This window comes from Microtus oregoni, unplaced genomic scaffold (assembly GCF_018167655.1).
Source record: "Microtus oregoni isolate MIOR12 unplaced genomic scaffold, Mior012 000134F_ref0000037, whole genome shotgun sequence".
Lineage (NCBI taxonomy): Eukaryota > Metazoa > Chordata > Mammalia > Rodentia > Cricetidae > Microtus > Microtus oregoni.
In genome coordinates, this window is record NW_024544778.1 from 1,375,199 (window position 1) to 1,400,736 (window position 25,538).

Here is a 25,538-nt window from a genome sequence, read left to right on the forward strand (position 1 = left end):
TCACTCGAACTTCCGGACTTCTGTCCCGCGGACTTCCGGGCTAAGAACCGGGTAGGGACTTCCTAGGGGTGGAGACTGATTATGCATTTCAGAGTTGTGTCTCGGTTTGGGCACTCATGGGGCGGGACCTTGTGCAGGAGGGCGGGCCGGTCACAGGGCGCCTGAATTTAACCTGGGGCCTGCAAAGAATGGCGTCACTCCTGGCGGTGTCCGAGCAGCGCGTGGGTGTTGTCGTAGGAGCCTGAAGATTGGATCGAAATTCATTCATATTTTGTTGTGGTCCGAGGGTCCGAATCAACCCAAGCAGACACAAGAGGATACCTCACTGCAATACCTAATGTAGGGCATCTGCTATTCCAGAGGTCCTGAGTTCAATTCCCATTAACCACAATGGTGGCTCACAACCATTCACCACGGAATCTGGTGCCCTCTTCTGGTGTGCAGACATACATGCAGACAAAACATTGTATACATTAAGAAAGAAAGAAAGAAAGAAAGAGAGAAAGAAAGAAAGCTTTTTAAAAATTGAATATAGGGCAGCAAGAAGGGGGATAAAAAGGGGGTTGATAGATCAGGGCCACAGAACCGTGATCCCACATGCCTACTGAAGCAAGTATTTAAACACAAAAATCACAAGTACCAGGTTACAGGGTGAACTAGGAAATCCTCCCTCTGCCTCTCCAGTGCTGGGACTTAAGGTGTGTGCCACTACCACCTGGTTGCATCTGGAATTTTAAGGAAATAATAAAGACATTACACTATACACTAGTACAGCATGGGAAACATGGATTACCTGAAGTCGATCTAACAAAAGATGTAAAACAAATGAAATTTGAGGTTTTTATTATAGATGTAAGGGAAAGCACAACCAGAGGCATCTAACAGAGGCCATAGTGAGCATGGCCAGCAGAACAGACTGAGCCATGAGTGAAAGAGAGAGGGGCAGAGCAAGAGAGGAAGAGAGAGGGAGACAAAAGAAGACCCCCAGGGCAGAGAGAATCAAGAGGCCAAGAGAGCGCCTAGTCACAATGACTGGGTCTTATAGGAAAAGAGAGACTAAGGGGAGGGAAGGGAAGCTCAGTGGTGGAGAGGTTTAGGGTAGTGGGCGGGAATGAGAAGTGCTGAGGAGTCGGGCTTGTCTCTTAAAGGGACAGGACAGACCATTACACTCCTGCCTCAACCTCTTTGTTTTTGTTTGCTTGTGATAGGACCTTTCTATGTAGTCCTTCCTGTCCTAGTGTTGTGGGTTATCCACCAGAGAAGACTGCTTGGACATAGAAGTAGAGTCTTTAGTCAGCCAGTGACTACACTGGGTGTTCAGGAACCCAGTGTAGCACCAAGCCTTTCTCAGGGTGAGATTTTAAGCAAAACAACAACAACAACAAAAAAAAAAAAACATATTCTGGGTTAACATATTTCAGTTAACAAGAACAGTTAGCTAGAATCAGAACTATAGAAGCCAAAAAGTAAGGTTAGTATGGTTAGTTAAATAAATTTTAAGAAAGAAGAGGCTTTGTTTGTTTTGGTTTCTGAAGAAGGGTTTTTCTATGTAACACTGGCTGTTCTGGAACTCCCTCTGTACCCCAGGCTGACCTCAGACTCAGAGATCCTCCTACCTCTGCCTCCCTAGTGCTGGGATTAAAGGCGTGTGCCACCAACTTCCAGCTCAAAGAGACACTAGTGCTAAACTAGCTCTATACCTGGCACTCATTCCTGAATGCAGCCCCAGCCAACTCAGCCAGGAGTTTTTGAAGGCAAAGAATACAAGGTTATATTCTGTTCTAATGTGACCAGAAGGTCCCCTTGTCCAAAACAAGTATTTATTACAGAAGCTGAAACAGCAGTAAACAATTAACCCTTAACAGTCCTTAACTTTTGGAAGTCTAATTAACTTTGCTTTATAGTTCTCTTAAGCACAGAAATTTAAAAATTTTAAACTTAACTTTAGCAGCAGAGCATGCCTTTAATCCCAGCACTTGGAAGACAGAGACAGGCGAATTTTTGAGTTTGAGGCAAGCCTGGCATACAGAGCAAGTTTCGGGATAGGCTCCAAAGCTACAGAGAAACCCTGTCTCGAAAAACAAAACAAAGCAAAACAAAAAAAAAAATTGTTAGTTATCAACATAACTTTAGCCATTACAGTGGTATGTGGCTGAGTTTTACAGCTTGAATGGTTCCTTTATGTGGACCAGGTTGACCTCAAACTCAGAGTTTCTCCTGCCTTTTCCTCTCAAGCACTGAGATTCAAGGCACGTACCAACACACCCAGCTGCTTTAGGTTAATTCCCCGCCCAGCTAGTTTTTTAAATCACTAACTTTGGAGTTCGCACAGCCTAGTAATAAATTATTTCTCCTGGTAGGTTTGTACACCTCTCCCTGTACCTGTTAAGGTCTGAGCCCACTTCCAGGTTTGAAAACCTATCAAAACCCACCAATCTCTGAGCATGAAAAAACATCAATCCCTTAGCTAAACATTCCACCTATCCCTGGGCTTGGCTTTAAATCTCACCAGTTCTCACCCTGGAAATCTCCTCCTTCCTATATAAACCTGTCTCCTGCTCAGTTCCCTGCTGCTTCTCACTTGAGCAGAGGCAATAACCCTCTTGTATTTCTCCCAATAAACCATGTGTGAGGTTTGTTGTGCTGTGTGACTCTGTGTTACTCCTTGGCTCAAAACTGCCAGGAAGCCTTCCCCCTCAGAGCTGCAACACTTTCATAGGGGAAACCTTCCCCTCAGAGCTGCAATAGCTCCATTGGAGAAGCCTTCCAAGCTGTAACATGGGCATGGGAATTCCCACAGAGCTGTCAAACTTGTATTGGGGAAATCTTTCCCCACCGAGGAAAGCTCTAACACTTCTGTTGGAGAAGCCTGAAAGAGACACCCCCCCATACACACAACAGCAGCGGCTTCCTCCCAGACCCCGGGTTAAGCACAAACCACATCCAAACACCTGTTTTCTTACAGAGATCCTTTATTAAGTGGGGGGGAAAGTTAAAGTGGCTGCTCTCTGACTTACGCACAAAACAGCAGCAAATGACCTTGCAGGTGTAATTTTTACGAGAAAGAGGAGGGGAGGTTATGTGTTACGTGCTATGATGAGCTAGGATGTGGTGGTTAAGGAGTTAGGGGATGAAGGAGAAGGGAAAGGCAATAAGGAAAGAGGGTAGGAGTATTTGTCCTGGAGGGACAAAGGGCTGCCTCTGGATGGAGAGGAAACAGATGTGGCACACAGGCAAATGACAGTTTATAAAGGTAAAGGGGAAACCCGTGTTAGGATGAGGTGTTAACTTTAATTGGACATGTTAATTAGGTTAACCAAAGGGGGCTTTCGATTGCTGGACTTTCCTCAGGAGGAGGAAGTGACCAGGAGGAAAACCTTAGTGGCTAGCTTTAGGAATGTAATCTAACAGTTTTTAGCAAAGCAGAGGGAATGGAGAGAAGAACAAGGTCTGCCAGAGCCACATGCTCAAGTGGGCTAGTGCCCCTTTAAAACCTTTCCTCTCAGGACAGAGCTGTAACACTTCCATTGGGGAAGCCTTCCCCTCGAGCCGGAACATTGAAAGTACCAATGCAGTAAGCTAAAATTGTTCTCTGGTGTGGCGTTTAGTGATTGAGCATTTGCATGCATGCAGAAAGTCCAGTTTTGTGAGTGTAATTGAGGGTCTGAAGGGTAGATTGAAAACCAGCTGACCAGCTGCACACGCTTTTAATCCCAGCACTCTGGAGGCAGACAGGTCGTTCTCTGTGAGTTCAAAGCCAGCCTGGTCTACAGAGCGAGTTCCAGGATAGGCTCTAAAGCTACAGAGAAATCCTATCTTGAAAAACAAAAATGAAAACACCAAAAAATCCCATTCCATCCTGTAGGAAGCTCCTTAAGCAGGAAGGTAACTCAGAATAGCTTCTGAAAATAACCAGATTCACTAGGCCTTTTCCCTGCTCGAGATAGTCTCTCAGAATTATGCTGAGCTGCAAAGAAGACTCTCAGATCAGACCAGCTACCTGGAAGATGTTTAGACCAACTGAGGCACCTGGGAAGGACACTCTCCAGCCTCTTGAGCTGCCTGCAGGCTGTGGAGTGTGCTCCAGGTTTCCTGTGAACCCTCACCCAGCTATTGTTGGCTTTGGTGATGCAGCTGTCTTTTGATCATTTCTGCTCCTATAAGTAACCCCTCACCTATACTCCTGCAAGTAATCTAATAAAGCCAAGTTGGACTCTGTTAATATCCATACTTTGGTCTGTTACGGGTTCCCTATCTGGGGTAAGTAGACATGTATGCATGTTGTGTCTCCCCAGGCAAAGTTCTGTCATACAACACTGCAAAATAAGAAGTAAGCACATGTCTGCAAAGAGTTCAGTATGCCATAAGAAAACATCTTGTAGGGCTAAGGATGGAGCTCAGTACAGAATATTTACTTCTATTTTTTAGATTTGTTTACTTATGTTTGGGACAGGGTATAGTGGTAGAGTATTTGTGCGATCTGGGAGCTGGGTGGCGGGCCCTCCAAAAAGCCAAAAGAGTAAAACATCACACAAGATACTGAAACCAGGATGTGACAACCAGCCCTAGCCTGATGGCACTATGTGACTGCCCGCCCAGAAACAAACGGCTGTATCCCACTCATTAGAGACACTTTCCCCGGAGTGCTCTGTACTGTGTAATAATTTACACTTAACTCCCCTGTGATGGCTAAAGACACTTATAATGGTAACAGGCATTCCTTTAGAGCTGTTGACCCCTGTAATGCTTGTGACATCCTTGTGGCCTGCAGATGGGGTAAGAACAGGATAAAGGCACGGGAGGGGGTGGGAGCAGACATAGCCAGATCTCTGTGAGGTCAGCCTGGTCTACAACCATGAGTTTCAAAACAGGACTGTTACAGAGAAACACACACAGAGTATAATGGTGTTCCTGTTCTGAGCAATTGTTTGCATTTTGCTTTTGTAATGAAGGGATAAAAAGCAATGTTCCTGCCCAGCCGTGGATTCCCTAGATAACTGTAATGCATACCTTTGATATCCACCTTTATAAACCCTCACTTAGCCCCTCTTTCAGAATGCTGTTTGCCTCTAAGGGTGACATCCTTCTGGTAACAGTAAAAATAAATCCATTTACTCTAAATTTGAGTTGAGTCTGTCTTTGGTCTTTCCCAGTAGATTCCAGAGCTGCAATGAAAGGATAAGTCGTTTAGTCTGCCTTTGAGACAGGTCTCACTGTGTAGCAGTGTAGGACAGGTTGGCTTTGATTTCACCTTTCTCTTGCCTCAGTTTCCTGAGTGCTGAGATTACAAACCTACACCAATAGAGGGCTGGAGAGAAGGCTCGGAGATTAAAGAGTACTGTCTGCTCTTCCAAGGGTCCTGAGTCCAACAACCACATGGTGACTCACAACCATCTGAGATCTGGTGCCCTCTTCTGGCCTGCAGGCATACATGTAGACAGAACACTATACATAATAAAAAAAAAATAAACCTTAAAAAAAAAGTCGGGTGGTGGTGGTACACACCTTTAAGCACAGCACTCAGGAAGCAAAGGTAGGCGGATCTCTGGGGGTTAGAGAACAGCTAGGGCCCTGTGTCAAAAAACTTTTTTTAAAAAATTCACCAACATTCCTACTTATGCTACCAGACTGTTTTTGTTTGTTTGTTTGTTTGTTTGTTTTGACAGGGTTTCTCCGCGTAGCGCTGGATAGCTGTCCAGGAACTCTCTCTGCAGACTAGAGTGACCTCGAACTCAGAGATCCGCCTGCTTCTGCCTCCCGAGTGCTGGGACTAAAGGTGTGCGCCACCCTGCCCGGCAGAATTTTAGCATTTTCTTAACTGTAAGTGATATAAGGTATTCCATGCCAACCTTCAAGGTCAGCCTACTTTCAGCCTGCCCTCCAGACTCAGCCAAGCTCACAAAGCGACGCAAGCCTGCTGCGCATGTGCACGTTTACAGCACCAGCCTACGTGAGGCTTGGCTGGGTGGTCATGGCGGTGGCAGAGGGCGGCGCCTACCCCGCCCTCGAGGAGCTGCAGTGGCTTCATCGAGACGGCCGGGCCTCGGCCTCCGCGCAAGGCGCTCTGCAGTCGCCGCGGACCGCGTCCTCCGCTCGGCCAGCGCTCTTTTTCCGCCGCCTCCGCCTACCGTGGCCGCTCTCACCGGCAGACCTTCCCGCGGCCCGTCTACTTCCAGCCGGAAGGAAAGCTCCTCCCCCATTTTCTGATTGGCTCTGGGGAGGGACCTGCCACTTCCTGGCCCTCTCATTGGCCTAGACGGAAGAGGAGGCGTGGGTGTGCCATACCACCCTCGCACTCGTCTCATTGGTCCAGGGGCGTGACTCATCTTGTTTCGACTCTCTCATTGGTCTACCACCGTCCTGGGGGCGTGGCCCCCGCGGATGAAGACAACAAAGGGTCGCGGGTCGCTAGCCGGCGGCAGGCGGCAGTGTTCCAGGCTTCCTCGTTCGGCTTAGCTGAGGGTGTCGGCCTCCCACCAGTCCCGCTCCAGATGAAGTGTGAGCACTGCACACGGAAGGTGGGTGCGGCGTCCCGTGGGACCGGGGGCGAAAGCCAAGACTGTGCGGACCGTGCCGCGGGTCGGGCTCGGCCGCGTGCACCTTCCTTTCTGTTCTGTCAGTCTCTGGTAGCCGTCACCTGTCTGCCGGGGACTGACCGGGCGGCGAGCTGGCTGCGGGCCACTGCGGGCGGCTGCACCGCCGGACTCGCTGTGGGGTCAGTGCTCCATCTCAGTCCTGGCACGCTGGCTCCGTGGAAGTCAAGGCTTAATGCAGTGATCAGAAATGCCTTGATGACTCTTATATTAAAACAAGGACAAGAGGCAGGCGGATCTCTGTGAGTTCGAGACCAGCCTGGTGGTCTACAGAGCTAGTTCCAGGACAGGCTCCAAAGCCACAGAAAAACCCTGTCTCGAAAAACCAAAAAAAAAAAAAAAAAAAGACAACAAACCAGCATACTTACAGTATCAATGAAAACGAGCGAAGAAGGAATTAAGGGCAGGCCCTCCTGTCCTGCTCTGCTGGGTGGTTGAAATGTCTGACAGCAGCCACACTTGGTTCCACATGGGATAGCCATGTGATGCATGTGCAGGAACCTTTTTTTTTTCTTTTTGACAGAGATTGTATCATATCCAAACACCCCATAAGTTGTTCCTTTTTACTTCTCACCGTAAGTGGTAATTAAATGTCTTTCAGGGAATCACCTGTATTCTTGTGTGATAGCCATCTAAGGGTTTTGGTATCCATTGGGTTATATCTGTTCTTAGTAAAACAGTGCAGATGGAGGTGTGTGTTTATGTGTATCCATCTTTAAATATGGGTGATTTTATTTCTGTAGAAAGGGTTTCTAGAAGTAAGACTTACCTGTTCAGGATATGTTTTGTGTTTTGATAATGGAGAGAATCATGCTAAATTATTCTTGGCTGAGCTTGGTGGTACACACCTGTGATCCCAGTACTTGAGAGATTGAGACAGGAGATCACAAACTAAACGTTAGACAGTGCAATTTATCAAGAGCCTATCTCATTTTTTAAAACCTGGTGTGGTAGCACACACTTTAATTCTAGCACTCAGGAGGCAGAGGCAGGAGGATCTCTGTGAGCTTGAGGTCAGCCCCTTCTACATAGTGACTGCCAGGGCTATATAGAGAGACCTGATCTCAACAAAAGCTAAAATAAAGAAAATAGAAGAAGAAAGTTCCCTTTCTAACATTTCCTTGTCTTTCTCCATCCCCTCTTTTCTTTTCTTTTTTCTTTCTTTCTTTTTTTTTTTTTTTTTTTTAGGAATGTAGTAAGAAATCAAAAACTGATGACCAGGAGAATGTGTCCACTGATTCATCAAGTCCAGCCCAGGAGAATGAAGAGGCAAGTAAACATTTGAGTTTGTGTCGGCCTAATGTGAGTGGGGGGAGCTGCGGCTGCGTCGTCTCCTGTCGGGAGTTCATATCGCCTCGCACTTCACGCACTAAGAAAGATTGAAGTAAGAAGTGGCAAGGGCCATGTATAGGCCAGTCTTGAGTCATCTCACACACCAGGCCAGGTACTCCGTGAGAAAGAGGGACATCCTGGTGCGCTGTTGAAACCTGTGTTCTGTGAAGTGGAAGGGATTTAGATTCTGTAACATGTGAAAAGACCTAACTCAAGTTTCGTGATTCTTTAAGCTTGCTGTTTAGGTGGCTGTTTCTTGAGTTCACCATAGCGATGCTTGTTTTGTATTTATTACACATCACAGTCTGAGCTGGGTTTTATACCTACCTTACTTCATGCTCTGGGGGCATTTGCCTATCTCTGCATGTGTCCTGCCATGTTCTGGATTCACAGAGAAAGTTACGGTCACTGTTCCCTTAGAAAATATTAGGACTAGTCAGGCATGGTGGCATACCAGTGAAGTCCCAGTTTGAGTCCTGTCTAAGCTATACAATGAAACCTTGTCCCAGAAACAATAACCGAGAGATAAGGATTTAAGTCAACAGACTGATTGGCTAGCTAGTGTGAGGCAGGCCCTGAGCTCAGTCACAAACAGACACATTAATTTTAGTGCTATTTAGATAGCTCAACTGGTAAAGAAACTTGCCGCCAAGCCTCAGGATCTCAGTGTGATTCCCAGGACCTATGAGTGACATGAACACAAGATGACATGAAAGAACATTCTCAAGTTGCCTTTCTACCTCCACACCAACACATGTGCCATGGCTCTAGCTCCCCACCACACACTATTAGGCAAGCAATCAGTCAGTGTACAAAAACAGCTTTTTTATATAAGCGGAGAATTAATAACGTGGGAGAGTTAGTAGTTCTGATGTTCTGTTTAATCTGATGGGCATAGCTCTTGCTCTCCGGTGTGCCATGACTGTGCTTTGGGGAACAGCAGTGGCCCCTGGAGTTCTGGGTCAGTTTGGGCCTGTGCTTTAGACACCAGGACTGCTCCCTCATGCCTACACCCTGTTGCATGGTGTTGGAAAGAAATCCAATCCCACTGGATGCGAGCACACACCTGAGAAGTAGAGGCCGGGTGTCAGTGTCATGAGTTTAAAGCTTGCCTAGACTGTACAGCAAAATTCCATCTCCAAACAACATGAAATAAACCCACAATCTTTTGAGGCCCTGTTTCTTATCAGTGTTGTGGGGAGTTGGCTTTCTTCCCTCCTAGGGTTTTGGTGAGGACGAGATAAGTCTGAACACCATCTAACCAGTACCTGAGCAATGTAGTGTGGACATACTTGGGGAAGGGTTGGTAGACTGAGCCCTTAAGGTGAGAATTCAAGGTAGGATGGAGCATCAGACGGATGTCTGCACCACATAAATGCCTGGTGCCCACTAAGGTCAGAAGAGGGTGTTTGAGGCCCCTGGAACTGGAATTACAGATGGCTGCTAACCACTATTTGGATGGTGGGAATTGAACCTGGGTCTTCTGAGAGAGCAACCAGTGCTCTTAACTGCTGAGCCATCTCCAGCTTCTGTTTGCTTGCTTTTCTCTCTGAGGCAGTGCCACACTAAGCATCCCTATGGCTTGGAACTTGGTCTATACCATGCTGGCCTTGAGCTCTGTGATCTTTTCTCTGCCTCGGGAGTTCTGAGATTAAAGGCATGTGCCGTCATCTCCTGGCTTATTTTATTTATTACTAATACAATCTGAACTTAGAACCTTGCACTTGCTAGGAGAGGTGTGTCAGTCACCCACACCTCTAGCTCCTAAGCACCTTCTAGAGGTGCTGGGCAGCATAAGGAACTTAGGTTGCCAGCCTATGTGAGTTCATGAGGGAGGGACAAGCAAGTTGACAGTGTGGGAGTGGACACTGAAAATAAACGTCAGGATGCCAGCTCTGTTAGGGCCAAGCGTGGCTGAACATGAGCCCTTGGGAAGGGCAGGGCAGGGCAAGGCAGGCAAGAGCTGTGCTGTGGCCCCTGTTCTGAGCGAGTGCTGTCAGAGGCTTTGAGCAGTGGGAATGTGGCTCGTGCTTTAGTGGATTCCTCTGGAGACTGAGAAGGACAAGGGTGGGGCACAGGTGTTCAGCACCCCTTTACTGAGCTGGGAGTGGGGCAGTTCAGAGCTGGGGGCTGAGCTCTGTGTTGCACACAGGTGGAAACCTCAAGCCATCATGACTGTATGGAAAGTCTGCTTAGCACCGTGGAGCTGGAAGAGCTCGGCAGAGAAACCTGAGGCTTGTTACAGGCACTGGAGAGGAAGGGTGGAAGGAGGAGATGGCCGTCAGGCCAGTTTGCAGCAGGCAGGAGTATCATCTTTCCACACGATAACACTGGGGCTAGTTCACCCTTGTTCATCTGCTAAGTGCCGTCAGGGGCCTTGTGCCATGACATGTGCCTCCAGTGCCGTGAGCTGTTCAGAACGGCGACCATTGCTCAGTAGCTCCACCTGACACTTCAGGCATTCAGGCATGACTTTGTCTCCATGTTAAGTGTAGATTTTTTTCTTTATTGGGCTTATGTAGTTACCCTCCCTAGAGAAACAGTGCTACCAAAAAATAAATGAAACAAAACGAAACATAAAAGCAAACAGGTGGATCTCTGAGTCTGAGGCCAGCCTGGTCTACAGATCGAACTCTAGAATTCTAGGAATTCTAGGCTACACAGAGGAACCCTGTCTTGAAAAACCAAAAAAAAAAACAGAAAAAGAAAAGAGCCGGGCGGTGGTGGCGCACGCCTTTAATCCCAGCACTCGGGAGGCAGAGGCAGGCGGATCTCTGTGAGTTCGAGACCAGCCTGGTCTACAAGAGCTAGTTCCAGGACAGGCTCCAAAACCACAGAGAAACCCTGTCTCGAAAAACCAAAAAAAAAAAGAAAAAAAAAAAAGGAAGAAAGAAAAACAAACAATGTTAACACCATTTTCTTTCCTAGAAGGGAGAATTCCATAAGCTGGCAGATGCTAAGATATTTCTGAGTGACTGCCTGGCATGTGACAGCTGTGTGACTGTGGAGGAAGGGGTCCAGCTTTCCCAGCAAAGTGCCAAGGACTTCTTCCATGTCTTGAATCTTAATAAGGTATGGGTGTCAGCTGGAACTGATGGTGCAGGCCTGTAGTTCCAACTGCTGGGAAACTGAGGCAGGAGAACTACAAGCTCAAAGTCTGCCAAGGCTACAAAGTGAGCTCAAGACCACACTGGGCAACTTAATAAGACTTTGTCTATGAATGAATGACTGAATGAATAGCTCAATGGTAGAACACTTGTACTCGGTTCAATCCTCAATATACGTAGATAGATAGACAGATACATAGATACATACATAGATATATAGATACATTCCTATTAGGGATATTATTACTGTGATGAAACACCATGACCAAAAGCAAATTTGGGAAGAAAGGATTTATTTGACTCATACTTCCACATCTTAGTGAGTCATTGAAGGGGAAGCCAGGTTAGGAACTCAAACAGGGCAGGAACATGGAGGCAGGAGCCGATGCAGAAACCATAGAGGGGAGCTGCTTACTGGCTTGCACATCATGGCTTCCTCAGCCTGCTTTCTTATAGAACCCAGGACTACCAGCCTGGGAAGGCACCACTCAAAATAGGCCCTTCTCCATCAATCTCTAATTAAAATGCCCTGCAGCTGGATATTTTCTTTCTTTCTGTCTTTCTTTCTTTCTTTCTTTCTTTCTTTCTTTCTTTCTTTCTTTCTTTCTGTGTTTTGCCTGCTTGTCTGCCTGCAGGCCAGAAGAGGGCACCAGACCCCATTACAGATGGTTTTGCACCACCATGTGGTTGCTGGGAATTGAACTCAGGCCTGTGCTCTTAACCCAGTGCTCTTAACTGCTGAGCCATCTCTCCAGCCCCTCTGCAGCTGGATCTTATGGAGACATTTTCTCAGTTGAGTTTCCCTCCTTTCAGATAACTCTATAGCTTGTGTCAAGTTAGCATAAAACTAGCCAGCACAGATAGAGAGAGAGAGAGAGAGAGAGAGAGAGAGAGAGAGAGAGAGAGAGATCTGGCCCCATCAGTGTCTGTCACTGTACCTTGGTTCTTTGTATCTACAACTTGTTCCTGATGGGATGGGGGCCACTACTGCTTTGTAGAACATACTACATTCTATTGTTCTATTCCACAATGTTGATTTTTGTGGGTGTGTTGGAATTCTATGGTTAACATGTGAATTTTGTATGTGGCATTTTATAAACTTAGTCTATGACTGATTTGCCAAAGTATTTTAGTTTTATAAGTCTATTAAATGAAAAAAATTCAATTTTGTAATCCTTTCCTTTTCGTGTTGTATGACAATATCTAATATTTATCAGGCTAGTCCCAAAATTTCTATTCTCCTGTCTCAGCCTCTACAGTGCCTGGATTGTAGGCTTGTGCTACCATGACAGAAGCTTTGTACATCTTGCTTTTTCATATTGGCTGGAACTTTTAAACTGGTGCACAGTAACAGTGGTGATAAGCAGTACTGGTTAAAACCTTCCTATGAGCCGGGCGATGGTGGCGCACGCCTTTAATCCCAGCACTCGGGAGGCTGAGGCAGGCGGATCTCTGTGAGTTCGAGACCAGCCTGGTCTACAGAGCTAGTTCCAGGACAGGCTCTAAAACCACAGAGAAACCCCGTCTCGAAAAACCAAAAAAAAAAAAAAGAAAAAAAAGAAAAAAACCAAAACCAAACCTTCCTATGGACATTAGTGGAAATGCTTCTAAGTTTACTTCTAAGTTGGGTTTTGTTAGGAATTTATTGTAGATGTCCCTGTCATCCTGCATTTCACCCAGATAATGAGCTCCGTCTAGAGCCTCATAGACAGCACCAGAAGCCTAGGCGTACAAGAGATGTGCAGCCGATCCTCCTGCCTCCCGTCTCCTGAGTGATGAGGTGACAGTCAACCACTCACCACCACACCAAGACCCTATGCATTGTTCTTGTTTGCTTGTTTGTTTTTAAGACGGGATTTTCCTTCTCTGCGTAGTCCTGACTGTGCTAGAACTTGCTCTATAGCCTATAGTTTTTTCTTTTCTTTTTCTTAAAAAATGTATTTTAAAACTTTTATTCTTTTTTTTTTTAAATATTTATTTATTATGTATACAATATTCTGTCTGTGTGTATCCCTGCAGGCCAGAAGAGGGCACCAGACCCCATTACAGATGGTTGTGAGCCACCATGTGGTTGCTGGGAATTGAACTCAGGACCTTTGGAAGAGCAGGCAGTGCTCTTAACCTCTGAGCCATCTCTCCAGCCCAAAACTTTTATGTTTTGCTGGGCTTTGGTGGTACATGCCTTTGGAGGCAAAGGCAGGTCAATCTCTTGAGTTCGAGGCAGCCTGGTCTACAGAGTGAGGTCCAGGATAGCCAGGCCTACACAAAGAGAAACCCTGTCTCAAAAACAAAACAAACAAAAACTCCATTTACTATGAATTTGCCGTCGAGGTGTCTGGCTTCGCCCCTGATGCAGTCGATACACGTGTGACATTGCTGTTCTCCCGTCTAGAAATGTGACACCTCAAAGCACAGAGTGCTGGTCGTGTCTGTGTGTCCTCAGTCGCTGCCTTATTTCGCTGCTAAATTCAACCTCAGTGTCACCGATGCATCCAGAAGACTCTGTGGCTTCCTGAAAAGTCTTGGTGAGTCAGTCACTTTTTATTTTGTTAGTTGTGAGACAGATTTGGCTGTCCTGGAACTCACTCTGTAGACCAGGCTGGCCTCAAACTCACAGAGATCCGCCTACCTCTGCCTCCCAAGTGCTGGGATTAAAGGCGTGTGCCACCACTGCCTGGCCAGTGACTTTTTTTTATATATATATTACTGTTGGTATATACTTTAAACTCATGAAGGGCCCTTTTTAGTTTTCAGTTTCAATTTTCAAGGGCACAGGATAGAAAAACTTTGAAGAAACCCCTGGAACGTCAAAACCCCATTCCTTGTGTCATGAGTCCAGCTTCCTATCAGTGGTAGATGGGTGTCACACACCCTCTGCTGTGTGCAGACAGAAGTTTTGTTACAGTGAGGCTGACTGGTCTATTGTAAGATGTGAACCGCTTACAATATGGTTGTGTCTACCTATAATGCTAGCATACAGAAGCCTGAGGTAGGAAGATTACAACTTCATCGCCAGCCTAGGCTACACAGAGAGAGACCTTGTCAAGATTAACAACAAAAAGCCAAGTGTTCTGGTCCACGCTTTTAATCATAGCACTTGAGAATCAGACAGATCATCACAAGTTCAAGACTAGCCTCGTCTGCATAACTTAATGAGATCTGGACCAGCTAGGGCTGCATAGTAAGACCCTGTTTTAATATAAAATGAAAGGCAGAGAGTCCACAAGTTCAAGACTAGCCTCGTCTGCATAACTTGATGAGATCTGGACCAGCTAGGGCTGCATAGTAAGACCCTGTTCTAATATAAAATGAAGAAAGGCAGAGTGCCGGGCGGTGGTGGCGCACGCCTTTAATCCCAGTACTTGGGAGGCAGAGGCAGGCGGATCTCTGTGAGTTCGAGACCAGCCTGGTCTACAAGAGCTAGTTCCAGGACAGGCTCCAAAACCACAGAGAAACCCTGTCTCGAAAAACCAAAAAAAAAAAAAAAAAAAAAGGCAGAGAGTGCTTAGAAGTCAGATGTGGTCTGGACCCATACTTGGTCTGAGAGAAACATCCATGTCCCTCTGTCCTGCAGGGGTGCACTATGTATTTGACACCACAATCGCAGCAGATTTCAGCATCCTGGAGACTCAGAAGGAATTTGTACGCCGGTATCACCGACACAGTGAGGAGCAGCGTGAACTACCCATGATGACCTCTGCCTGTCCTGGTGAGCACAGGCCTGCTGGTACCATTTCCCCAGAACTGTAGAAATAAATGTCCTGGCTTTGGCTAGAAGTGGGCAGGCCCATCCCACTCGGCAGGGCACCTTCTGAGCAGGGACAATGCAGAGGAGGTGTCTTGGTTCATTCTGGGGCTGACAGTCTCAATCAGAAGGCAGGAGGAAGCAGAGGGATCTGACCTCATGTGTTCTCTCTCTAGGTTGGGTCAGATATGCTGAGCGGGTATTGGGCCCCCCAGTCATCCCACATCTCTGCACTGCCAAGTCCCCCCAGCAGGTCATGGGCTCCTTGGTGAAGGATTACTTTGCTAGAAAGCAGGTAAGCCAGCCCTCTCCAGAGAAGAGCAGCAGAGGGTAGACTCAGGGTGGGGACAGCCTGAGGGAGAACACTGTACACTCCACAAGACAGTGTGGCCCTGGACCTCCCGGTGGAGACACTGCCTGATTGCATCTGTTCTGGGTGCTTCAGAAAGCTAAGCGCCCCCTCCCCCCTTATCCTGGCTTTTTGCTCCAGGCTACAGATGCCCCCCCCCCCCCCCTTAGCCTGCCTTTTGGTTTTGTTTGGTTTTGGTTTTTTTGAGACAGGGACTCTCAATGTAATCCTGGGTATTCTGGGACTCACTGTATGGATCAGGTTGACATCAGACTCAGAGAGATCTGCAGCCTCTGCCTCCTGAGCACTGAAATTAAAGAAATATTCTAACACACCTGGTCCTAAATTTTTTTATTTTGAATTTTACTTTTTATTTTATGTGTGTGGGTGTTTTGACTGTTTGTTTGTATGTCTGTGCACCACTTACATGCCTGGTGCTACAGAGGTCAAAAGATGCTATTAGATCCCCTGGAACTGAAGATACATCTGGTTGTGAGCTACTCCGTGGGTGCTGGAAATTGAACCCAGGTTCTCTGGAAGAGCAGTCAGTCTCCTTGACCACTGAGCCAACTCTCCAGTCCCTGGTCCCATGGTCTTAACACTATCTGTCACATGATAGATAAAACCTAGTCTAGGGTGCCTTTATGTCCCTTGCCTCAGTCCATCCCCATCTTGTATTCCAAGACTTTGGGCAATTTGAGATAAATCACACCCTTCCTTTCTTTCTTCTTGTTAACCACACTGACTAGGAAAGACAGCAAGGGGAGGGATCTTCCAAACACTGAAGCCAGCCTAAAGGTTGTATCCATCTGACAACCTCATTTTAGCCATAGGAAATGTTTCTTTGTTTATAAACCGTTTATATACAGTTGGCAAATTTCACCCCCATCATGTGTATTGAGTGGAAGGGGCAGAAAACTGGCTGTGGATTGGTACACACACACACACACACACACACACACACACACACACAATGTTCTACCTGCATGTCTGCCTTCAGGCCAGAAGAGGGCACCGGGTCCATTATGGATGGTTGTGAGCCACCATGTGGTTGCTGGGAATTGAACTCAGGACCTCTGGAAGAGCAGCCAGTGCTTTGAACCTCTGAGCCATCTCTCCAGCTCCCCCTTGCCCTCTTATACCTGCTTTGAGAGTTCTAGCATTTCTAAGTCTTCTCAAAGCTCCCAGCCCTGTGCTCTCTGAGTGGAACCCAAAGTTACAGATCTGATTGCAGGTGCAGGTGGGGACAGCTGAACCTATAGCAACCTCTTGGCCTAACCCCTAGAAGGCTAAGATCAAGGTATAGTTCCTCTTGAACTCTGCCCCTACCCTGAGTAGGGCTTTTGTGCTCTGGCCTCAATGTAAAGGTCACTGGGCAGCTGGCTCTTGATTTGTCTCAGGAGAGCGGGGTGGCCTAGATGTTGTTCCTTGAACAGCTTCAGAAAGTCTTCAGGTAAAACCTGCTCTTACCTGTGTAGAGCTGGTGGGGTAGTACTGTACATGGGGTAGGGTAGGAGCAGCATTTTGGACTCCCCCATATTCTAGTTGACATCCTTGAAGCTCTAAGTGAGTGCTCTCCTCCACAGAATCTGTCTCCAGAGAAAATTTTCCATGTTGTCGTGGCTCCTTGCTACGATAAGAAGCTGGAAGCTCTTCGGGAGGGACTTTCCACCACTCTGAATGGTGCCAGGGGCACTGACTGTGTGCTGACATCAGGTGAGAGCTGGACTCAGAAAGTGAGCATTCCTCTGACAGGCCACTCTGGCCGAGCTGCCTGGTGGCACTGATAATTGGGTTCAGCTGCCTAAAATGAAGAGGAGGATCCTGCATCCTTCCTGCCCTTAGTCTTCTTCCAGAGGAGTCAGGTCTCTGGGAGAACGATTGATATGTTCTTACAACACAGCCATCAACATGGTTTTCTGTAGAGGGCAACAAGTGTTTGTGCACACCGACAGCACTGGGGAGGCCAGGAAGGTTAAACACACAAGCATCCTTCAAAGGAAAGAGATGTTTAACTTGTCCTCCTGTAATTCTGGGAGTGGACGTAGTTTACAACCTGTCTGTCGAGCCAGGCTTTGCCCATATCCCCCAGAATTTAGGTTTTACTATTCCAGACCCTTCCCCCATAAATCTTGAGCATTGTTCTGGGCCATAAAACCCATCCTTACGAACGATGTCTTTTGTACAGCCCCAGTGACTTCTATGTTGTCTTAGGGACAGACCAAATCCTGACTCCCATGGGCATTATGTCTACATCAGTCATTCATTCTCCTTAGAGCCTGTCCAGGAACTCACTCCATAGACCAGGCTGGCCTCGAATTCATAGAGATCCACCTGCCTCTGCATCCCAAGTGCTGGGATTAAAGGCATGCACCACCACTGCCCAGCCCCTAGACCCTTATCTTGAGCATTGCTTCTGAGTCAACAAGAGACCATCTTAGGGATGAAGCCATATGTGTTTGTAAAGAGCATCAATGTAAAGACGTCTTAAGCTTTCTTGTCATCACAGAGCCAAGTTAATTGTTATCAGAAAACTTTTTTCCCCAAAAGTGTGCTGTGCTTAAATATGGGTAAAATAAGTGAGCAGTTGGTCAGACTCTCAAAGTTTTGGCCCAGCACCAATACCAGGCTGAATTGAGTTTCATCCTTGTCTCTTTGTGGATACTTCTCTGCCTGCTGTAAAGGCTGCGGAGACCCTCCACACTTTCCCACATGTGAGGAAACCAATATACACTGAAAAAAGTGGAAGATTCCTATGTACTCTAGTGAATGCTGCATTTAGTGACCCTGCTGGCAGCTCTCTTCAGATGCTATGCTTTAGAGCAGTTGTTCTCAATCTGTGGATGGCGACCTCAACTGGGATTACATATCAGATATCCTGCATATCAGATATTTATAGTATGATTCATAACTGTTGAAAAATTATAGTTACCAAGTAGCAAGAAAATAATTTATGGTTGGGGGATCACCGCAACACAAGGAACTTTACTAAAGGGGCTAGCATTAGGAAGGATGAGAACAACTGCTTCAGAGAGAGACTATGGCAAATTCGGTTGGGGATGAAAATTAGCCACTGGTGTTCTGGAAGCTTTTCAGAAGAAAGAAGGTCAAGAGCGCTTGTGGGCGCTTGTTAGGATCCAGGCTCGTCTGCTTGAATCAGACTCTGAAAGCTGATCCTTGAATGTGTGTGGACCGGGGTCAACCTTGAAGACCAGGAGCTCTCTTCCTCCCTGTCCTGTCCTGGGACTCTAGCTTTGACCAGGGTGGGACAGTGTAGCAGGAAGTATTCAATGGTGCTGGTCGAACTTCCTGAGCAGGGGTCCGGTTTCTCTAGAGCACCACATTGAGAACTCAACCTGTGCTGTGTGTTAATGGTGTCTCATGGCACCTGGTGCCTTACTGATGTCTAGGGGACTCTCCCAGGGGTTTTTCTTGGGAACCTGTATATAGAAAGAAGGCGGTATACAAAGTGTACTTTTCTGATAATGCGCAGTGTTGCGTGTCACAACCTCCAGTGCAGTGTGGCGCATAGACAGGCTTTCGCTTTGATTCAGTATGAAGCAACTACAGCATTACCTCAGGTCAGGGTTCAAAAGAGGATTCTGTTTTCACATCTTTTTAGAGCTTTTCTGATGCCAGCATTACCTTTTCCCGGCAAGGGGCTCCTGAGATATGAAATGGATTATACAGCAAGAGGGGTCCTAGCTTTCTAATGCAGAATTTCTCTGGGAGAAGCAAAGCCTGGCCCAGAGCTCTGGACCACCTGTCCTCCCAGTGACTCATTGCCTCTTGTTTTCCTCCAGGTGAAATTGCTCAGATAATGGAGCAAAGCGACCTCTCTGTGAAGGACACTGCTGTGGATACTTTGTAAGTGGCATCTTTGTAAATGGGGAGGGGCCTCTAGTGAGCTTTGCAAGCCCCAGGGCTGCCCTAATCAGATCATGTGAGTACTGAGACAGACAGGTTCCTGCAGTTTTACCAACCTGGCCTTTGCAGTGGATTCTCTAGTACTGCCAGGGGACTTGCAAGCTTACTGTATCCTTCAGGAAGAAAGGAAGTGTAGAAGCTATGTGGGGAAGAGCCACACATCTAACACTGTGACTTCTTCTGGTCCCTTTGCACCAAGAACACAGCTGTTGGGTTTCTGTTTCCCATAGTGCCCTGATGTCCAGCTAGGACTTGGGCTTTCGCTGCACAGAGAAGCAAGGAAGTGAGTCCCAGTGACACAGCCTCACGGCAATCTTGGGTAGATGTGAAATGACAATTCACGTTGGTCATTAGACCTCATTAAAAATATTCTCTGGGGGGCTGGAGAGGATTCAGTGGATTAAGAGCGTTTACTGCTTTTCCAGAGGATCCAGGTTTGTTTCTCAAGCACCCACATGGTGGCTCCCCAAAGTTTAAATACCTGCAAAGTGGTTCCCTGGATCCTGTTCCTATAAAAACTGGGTTACTACTTTGTCTTAGTCAGGGTTTCTATTGCTGTAACGAAAAACCATAACCAAAAAGCAAGTTGGGGAGAAAAGGGCTTATTTGATTTACACTTCCACATTGCTGCTCATCACTGAAGGAAGCCAGGACAGGAACATCAAACAGGGCAGGATCCCGGAGGCAGGAGCTGAAGCAGATGCTATAGAGGGGTGCTGCTCACTAGCTTGCTTCCCCTGGCTTGCCCAGCTTGTTTTCTTATAGAACCTAGTAAGTACCACCATCCCAGGGATGGCACCGCCCACCATGGACTGGACCCATCCCCCATTGATCACTAACTGAGAAAATGCCTCACAGCTGGATCTCATGGAGGCATTTCCTCAGCTGATGCTCTTTCCTCTAATGGCTCTAGCTTGTGTCAAGTTGGCACACGACACTAGCCAGTACGTCATCAGCACCAGTGATGATCTTATCTTGTCTGTTTGAGGTTTGGAGACGTGAAGGAGGCAGCAGTACAGCGTCACGATGGAGTGAGCTCAGATGGGCATCTGGCCCACGTCTTCAGACATGCGGCCAGGGAGTTGTTTGGCGAGCACGTGGAGGAGATCACCTACCGTGCACTGAGGTTTGCACCGGCGGCGGCGTATCTACGGCTGGGGTGCCCAGGAGGGGTGCTGACAGACAGCCAGAGCCGGGGTGATACAGGCGGCCCATATGCAGTGTGTGTGGTGCGCCTGGTGTACATAATGTATGTGGCTGCTCCACACGAAAGCCAGCGCTGCCTACGATAGGAGGGCCTTTTGTGAGTCTCCCCACTGAAATTATCTTGGTGACATTCAAAACTTAAATTGAAAAATGGGTAGATACGGTAAACCTCGCATGGGGGAGACTGAGGAAAGATTGTGAGTTCAAGGTTAGCCTGGTCTCCATAGTAAGGACTGTACTTCAGACAATGACCATTAAAATCCATGTTTTGATTTACAGAAACAAAGACTTCCACGAGGTCACCCTTGAGAAGAACGGGGAGGTCTTACTACGCTTTGCTGCGGCCTACGGCTTTCGCAACATCCAGAACATGATCCTGAAGCTCAGGAAGGGCAAATTCCCATATCACTTTGTGGAGGTCCTTGCATGTCCCAGAGGTAAGCGGTGCAGCAGGCCCGTAGTAACAGCCTGTCCACAGTAACCACGCAGGGCAGGTTGCTCCCTCATGTGCGGCATGCCATCCTCGGCCATGAAGTTCCTTTCCCTCAACTGTAGCGTGAGAAGTGGACAGCTGTATCCTTAGACATTCCCTTGTGAGCGCTGTAGGGATCTCCACCTGGTACCAAGGTGGCTAATGTGGAGCTGTTCCATAGGGCCCACTGGTGGAAGCTGGCTGAGACAGGCGTTGATTGCTCCCTAGGAGTTCCCCTTGCTGCACAGGGAAATTAACCATCCAGGTGTAAAGACTGGGGCAGCTGAAGAAAGTTCCTGTCTAGGCAGAGAGACAATGAGAACAGGCCAGAGCTGGGATAGGTGTAGTGCCTAGAATCTCTCGCTGATAGAGAAGGTGTAGGTACTAGAGAATGAGCGGAGCCTCTGATCTTAAGTGGTCTCTCTATGCCCCTGGGTGTGACGGAGCAGTCTCAAGACCAGGAGTGTCTAGGTCATCCTGAGTTTGTGGTGACGAAAGGTACTCAAGTAGGAACACCAGAGTTCTCAGAATGGCCCCGGGGGAGCTAGGCAAGGTGCATTGTCAGAGACGAGAAAGGGTCCATAAGGAGTGAGATAAAGGAGAGCCTATATATTTCTAGTCCATCCATGTCCCAAGGGATCTTCCAGAGGAGGGAAGCTGCTAGTGACCAGCATCTAAGGGGGGATAAGAGCAGGGAGCATCTACTTCGCCTGGGGTTGTACCCCTGTGCTACAGTAGAAACAAGATGGCTGGGGGAGGGAGCCTCTAGGAGGGCCCCTCTTGCTTTCTGGGGAAAACTGCATAGGCCTGTGAAGGAGAGAAAGTGGGTGCAGCCCGCGAGAGAGTGGACATCAAAAGTCCAGCTGTCAAGTGGCCGATCAGTGGAGTCTGAACCCCCAGGTATTGTACGTGTATATGGTAAGCAAGGGTTTCCTTATAGCTTTCTACTGAGATATGTATTCCCAGCCTATCTCCTGGCTTGTTTAAATGAAAGCTTGATGCTGGGAGTGGAAGCCAGGAACTTGAGCCTTCTAGACACACACTCTGCCACCAAGATATTCCTTCCCCTATGTCCTTTGGGGCGTGTGTGTGTGTGTGTCTGTGTGTGTGTCTGTGTGTGTGTGTCTGTGTGTGTGTGTGTCTGTGTGTGTGTGTGTGTGTGTGTGTGTCTGTGTGTGTGTATGTGTCTGTGTGTGTGTGTGTATGTGTGTGTGTGTGTCTGTGTGTGTGTGTGTGTCTGTGTGTGTGTGTGTGTGTCTGTGTGTGTGTGTGTGTGTCTGTGTGTGTGTGTGTGTCTGTGTGTGTGTGATCGGCAGGTCTAAGAGTGGCTGGTACTGACAATAGACCCACACTGATTTAGACCGTATGGCTGGGATGCTCACGCAGAGCCCTTAGCTCCCTCAGCCCTCACGCAGCCTTGTGGAGCCTGCACACTGACAGCATTGTGTGCAAGCGGTTGTGTTCATAGCTTTTTAGCCATTCTGTGCTTTTTGGGTAATTTTCAGAAGCCAGGAATCCAGACAGCAGAAATCTGCCACTTCTAAAGGCTTTTAGGTAAAACCGGTTTATAGGTAATGTATATATATATGGTAAGACTAAAGAATACCAGAACTCTCCTCCTGGGCAGGCTCCATGATAACCTCAGAGAATGCTGCGAGCCCCAGAAACACGCCCAGATCACAAGATACTGCCTGTTTGATGCTTCTGCTTCCAACTGTGCCCCTTGATGTGAAGCTCCCTTGTAACCGGCTGTCCCACAGGGAAGATGAGGTCCACCTCTGTGTATCTTTCAGGATGCTTAAATGGCAGAGGCCAAGCCCAGACAGAGGACGGCCACACAGACCGTGCACTGCTGCAGCAAATGGAAGGGATCTACTCCGGCATCCCCATGCGGCCCCCAGAGAGCAGTGCGCATGTGCAGGAGTTGTACCAGGAGTGGCTGGAGGGTACCGAGTCCCCCAAAGTCCAGGAGGTGCTGCACACCACATACCAGAGCTTGGAGCCCCGCACAGACGGCTTGGATATCAAGTGGTGACAGAGCGGGAGGGCAGGAGGGGGCAGTGCCGAGTGGAGAGCAGTGGATGTTTCACGAACAACGGGTCGCTCCGTGGCATGCAGCTTCACGTGGTGCTACCTTTGTAGTGTGTGAGGGAGTGGAATATTTTCACATGGAAAAAGCTTTTTTCCTCTCTGAGTGTCCTTTTAGCCCAAGATTGTGAGAAAGAGCCCAAAGATGAGGCCAGGGACACGCCCCTGTCTTTCAGGGGTCTTGTTTGTTTGTTTGTTTTGTTTTGTTTTTTAAAGAATCCAAAATGTATTCATTTTTTGGTTTTTGTTTTTTAAGAAAGGATTTCTCTGTGTAGCCTTAGCTGTCCTAAAACTTGCTCTGTAGACCAAGCTGGTCTCAAACTCACAGAGGTCCATTCACCTCTGCCTCCCAAGTGTTAGGATTAAAGACGTGTGCCACCACTGCCCGGCTCCAAGTGCTAGGATTAAAGGTCTGTTCCACCACCGCCCAGCTCAAAATGTGTTCTTAAAGACTCAAGCCCCTGGAGTTGTGATCCATGAACCTCAGAGTATTGCTGCGGAAATGGAAGGGCCAAGCTGCTCTATGGTGGATAACTGTGGTTTCTACACAGGTCCAGTCTTCCTACCCAGTTTGGCTCTTTTACTTGTACACATTTTTGAAAGTAATTTTGAATTCTAGGGCCAGCAAGATGGCTTATTGGTAACAACCGTAGTTTGACAATCTCGTCGTGGAAGGAGAGACCACCTACTGTAAATTATCCTCTGACTTCCACACAAGCACCGAGCCTGGCAGCTTTAAGGTAGATCCTCTTCACGGCAGGGGAAAGGCTGGTGAGAATGACAGATATCTGCCGATGGAACACTTGCTTAACATACATGAGGGCCTGATTTGAATTATTTTAAAATAAATGAGTCGAGAATGAAGAGGGTAGCCTACTTACGCTTTGGGGTTCTAAGGGAGGTCCAGCTCATCGGTTACCCTCATGGGGCAGGAAGATGCTGGTAGAAAGGGGAAACAGTGTATCCACACAGAGGAGTAGCTGTCCAGAGGTAACCTCTACACAATCACTTGACACATGCCAGAGTTCATCCAGGAGGTGATGCCTGGAGAAACCCAGGGGCAGTTTTGTAAAGCCCTTGGATTTTGCTCTTGTATGTAATTGCCTTGACTCCTCAGTGCTGTCGGCTTTGGTTTGTTTTGTTGCTCCTGCGAGACTGTCTAGGAGCGTAACTGAGTCTGTTGTAAACAGCAGTTCTCAACCTGTGGCTCGCAACCCCCCCCCCAAGGGGTTGCATATCGGATATCCTGCACATCAGATATATGTATTATGATTCATAACTGTAGCAATATTACAATTATGAATTAGCTGTGGAAATAATTTTATGGTTGGGAATCAGGACGACATGAGGAACTGTATTAAAGGGTTGCAACCTTAGGAACGTTGAGAACCACTGTTGTAAGTTATAATTTTTTGCCTTCAGTCTATATGCCTTGGTATCTGTCCCTCAAAGTAACTGATTATGGAATAAACAGTGCAGCAGGGCCTGAGTATAGAGTTGAAGGGCCCAGAAGCTGTCCTACCTATCCCAGACTACAGCCTGAGTGATGTTACCTTGTTCCTGAGTCCCTTCCTGATAGGTCAGGAGGATGCCCAGCCAGCTCAGAGCACTGAACGTCAATGGTGGGAAGGGACTGACTTCCTATCTGTGACAGCAGCTGAGGTTAGGTCTAAGATATGAGATGAATTCTGTTTTGCTGATGCTAGTTTGTGGCCCTGTGAGCTTCTCAAGACTGCAAATGGTTTTCTGTTCCTCCATCATAATGGAAGCACGAGCAGGGTGGTGGCAACACATGCCTGTAACCCCAGTACTCGGAAGGCAAAGGCAGATGAATCTCAAGTTCAAGGCCAGCCTGGTCTAAAGAACAAGTTCCAGGATAGCCAGGGCTACACAGAGAAACCCTGTCTTGAAAAAATCCAAAACAAAAGTGCAAATAGTTTAAGCACAAAGTGAGACAAGACCTGGTCAAAGCAGCATGACAGCTGTGGTCAGAGTACACAGTGTCTTCTGGTGAGTGACTGGTCCCAGCATGAGGAGACAACATAATCCCAGTTCATATCTACTCAGTATCCTGTTTCACAGTGCCTATGATCTACACGGCAGAGGACCACTTTCTTAGTTTGTTTCCTACCTGACCTGAGCTGTATTGGTTTCTGCCACTGTGGATAACCATGCTTATACACGATGAAATTCTGTCACAAAGACAGCAAACTTGGTTTCTATTACAGGTAATTTAGAAATGGTTTTATCGGGGTGGGAGTCATGGTTCAGGAGTAGACTGTGTGCCTATCATACCTGGCACTGGGTTCATCCTCTGAAACCACGAAAGCAGAAAGTTGGTGGGGAAAGATTCACTACATTCTTTCTGGTAATGTATATGTGGGATTGCTGTAAGATTTGACCCAGCCGGTGTGCCCTACCCATCACTGGTTGACATCTGGGCTTGCCAGGTGCATCACAAGTGAGCCAGCTACACAAGTTGCAGTCGCAGCTGGCAGCTAAGCTGCAGGTACTGCCTTGGGTGCAGCACTCATCTGAGGGGCACAGCTGGCTGGAAGGGTAAGGCAGGAATATGGCTTTTCATGTGGGTTCCGTTCTGCAGCTACAGATGGGAAATTACCTGAGGAATTTACTTCGGCTTGGTACAGTCCATTACAGCAGAGAAGACACCTCATACCTCACCTTTCATGAAGCACAGTGTCTCCTTGTAAATACTAAG

General features: G+C 47.5%; 1 protein-coding gene across 2 annotated transcripts; it reads left to right on the top strand.

Annotated features, from left to right (window-relative positions):
• Nucleotides 1-6,155: 6,155 nt before the first annotated feature.
• LOC121444649 (nuclear prelamin A recognition factor) lies at nt 6,156-23,048 on the top strand. Of its 2 annotated transcripts, XM_041646545.1 has the most exons (11): nt 6,161-6,518; nt 7,782-7,862; nt 10,854-10,997; nt 13,425-13,557; nt 14,607-14,741; nt 14,954-15,072; nt 16,713-16,842; nt 18,930-18,993; nt 20,042-20,179; nt 20,539-20,696; nt 22,525-23,048. In XM_041646545.1, the coding sequence occupies exons 1-11, from the start codon at nt 6,492-6,494 to the stop codon at nt 22,764-22,766; spliced, it is 1,371 nt and encodes a 456-aa protein (XP_041502479.1). In that variant the 5' UTR covers nt 6,161-6,491; the 3' UTR covers nt 22,767-23,048. The 2 variants fall into 2 exon arrangements, with proteins under 2 accessions (XP_041502481.1, XP_041502479.1); XM_041646547.1 differs by lacking the exon at nt 10,854-10,997 and having other exon boundaries at nt 6,156-6,518.
• The last annotated feature ends 2,490 nt before the right edge of the window (nt 23,049-25,538 follow it).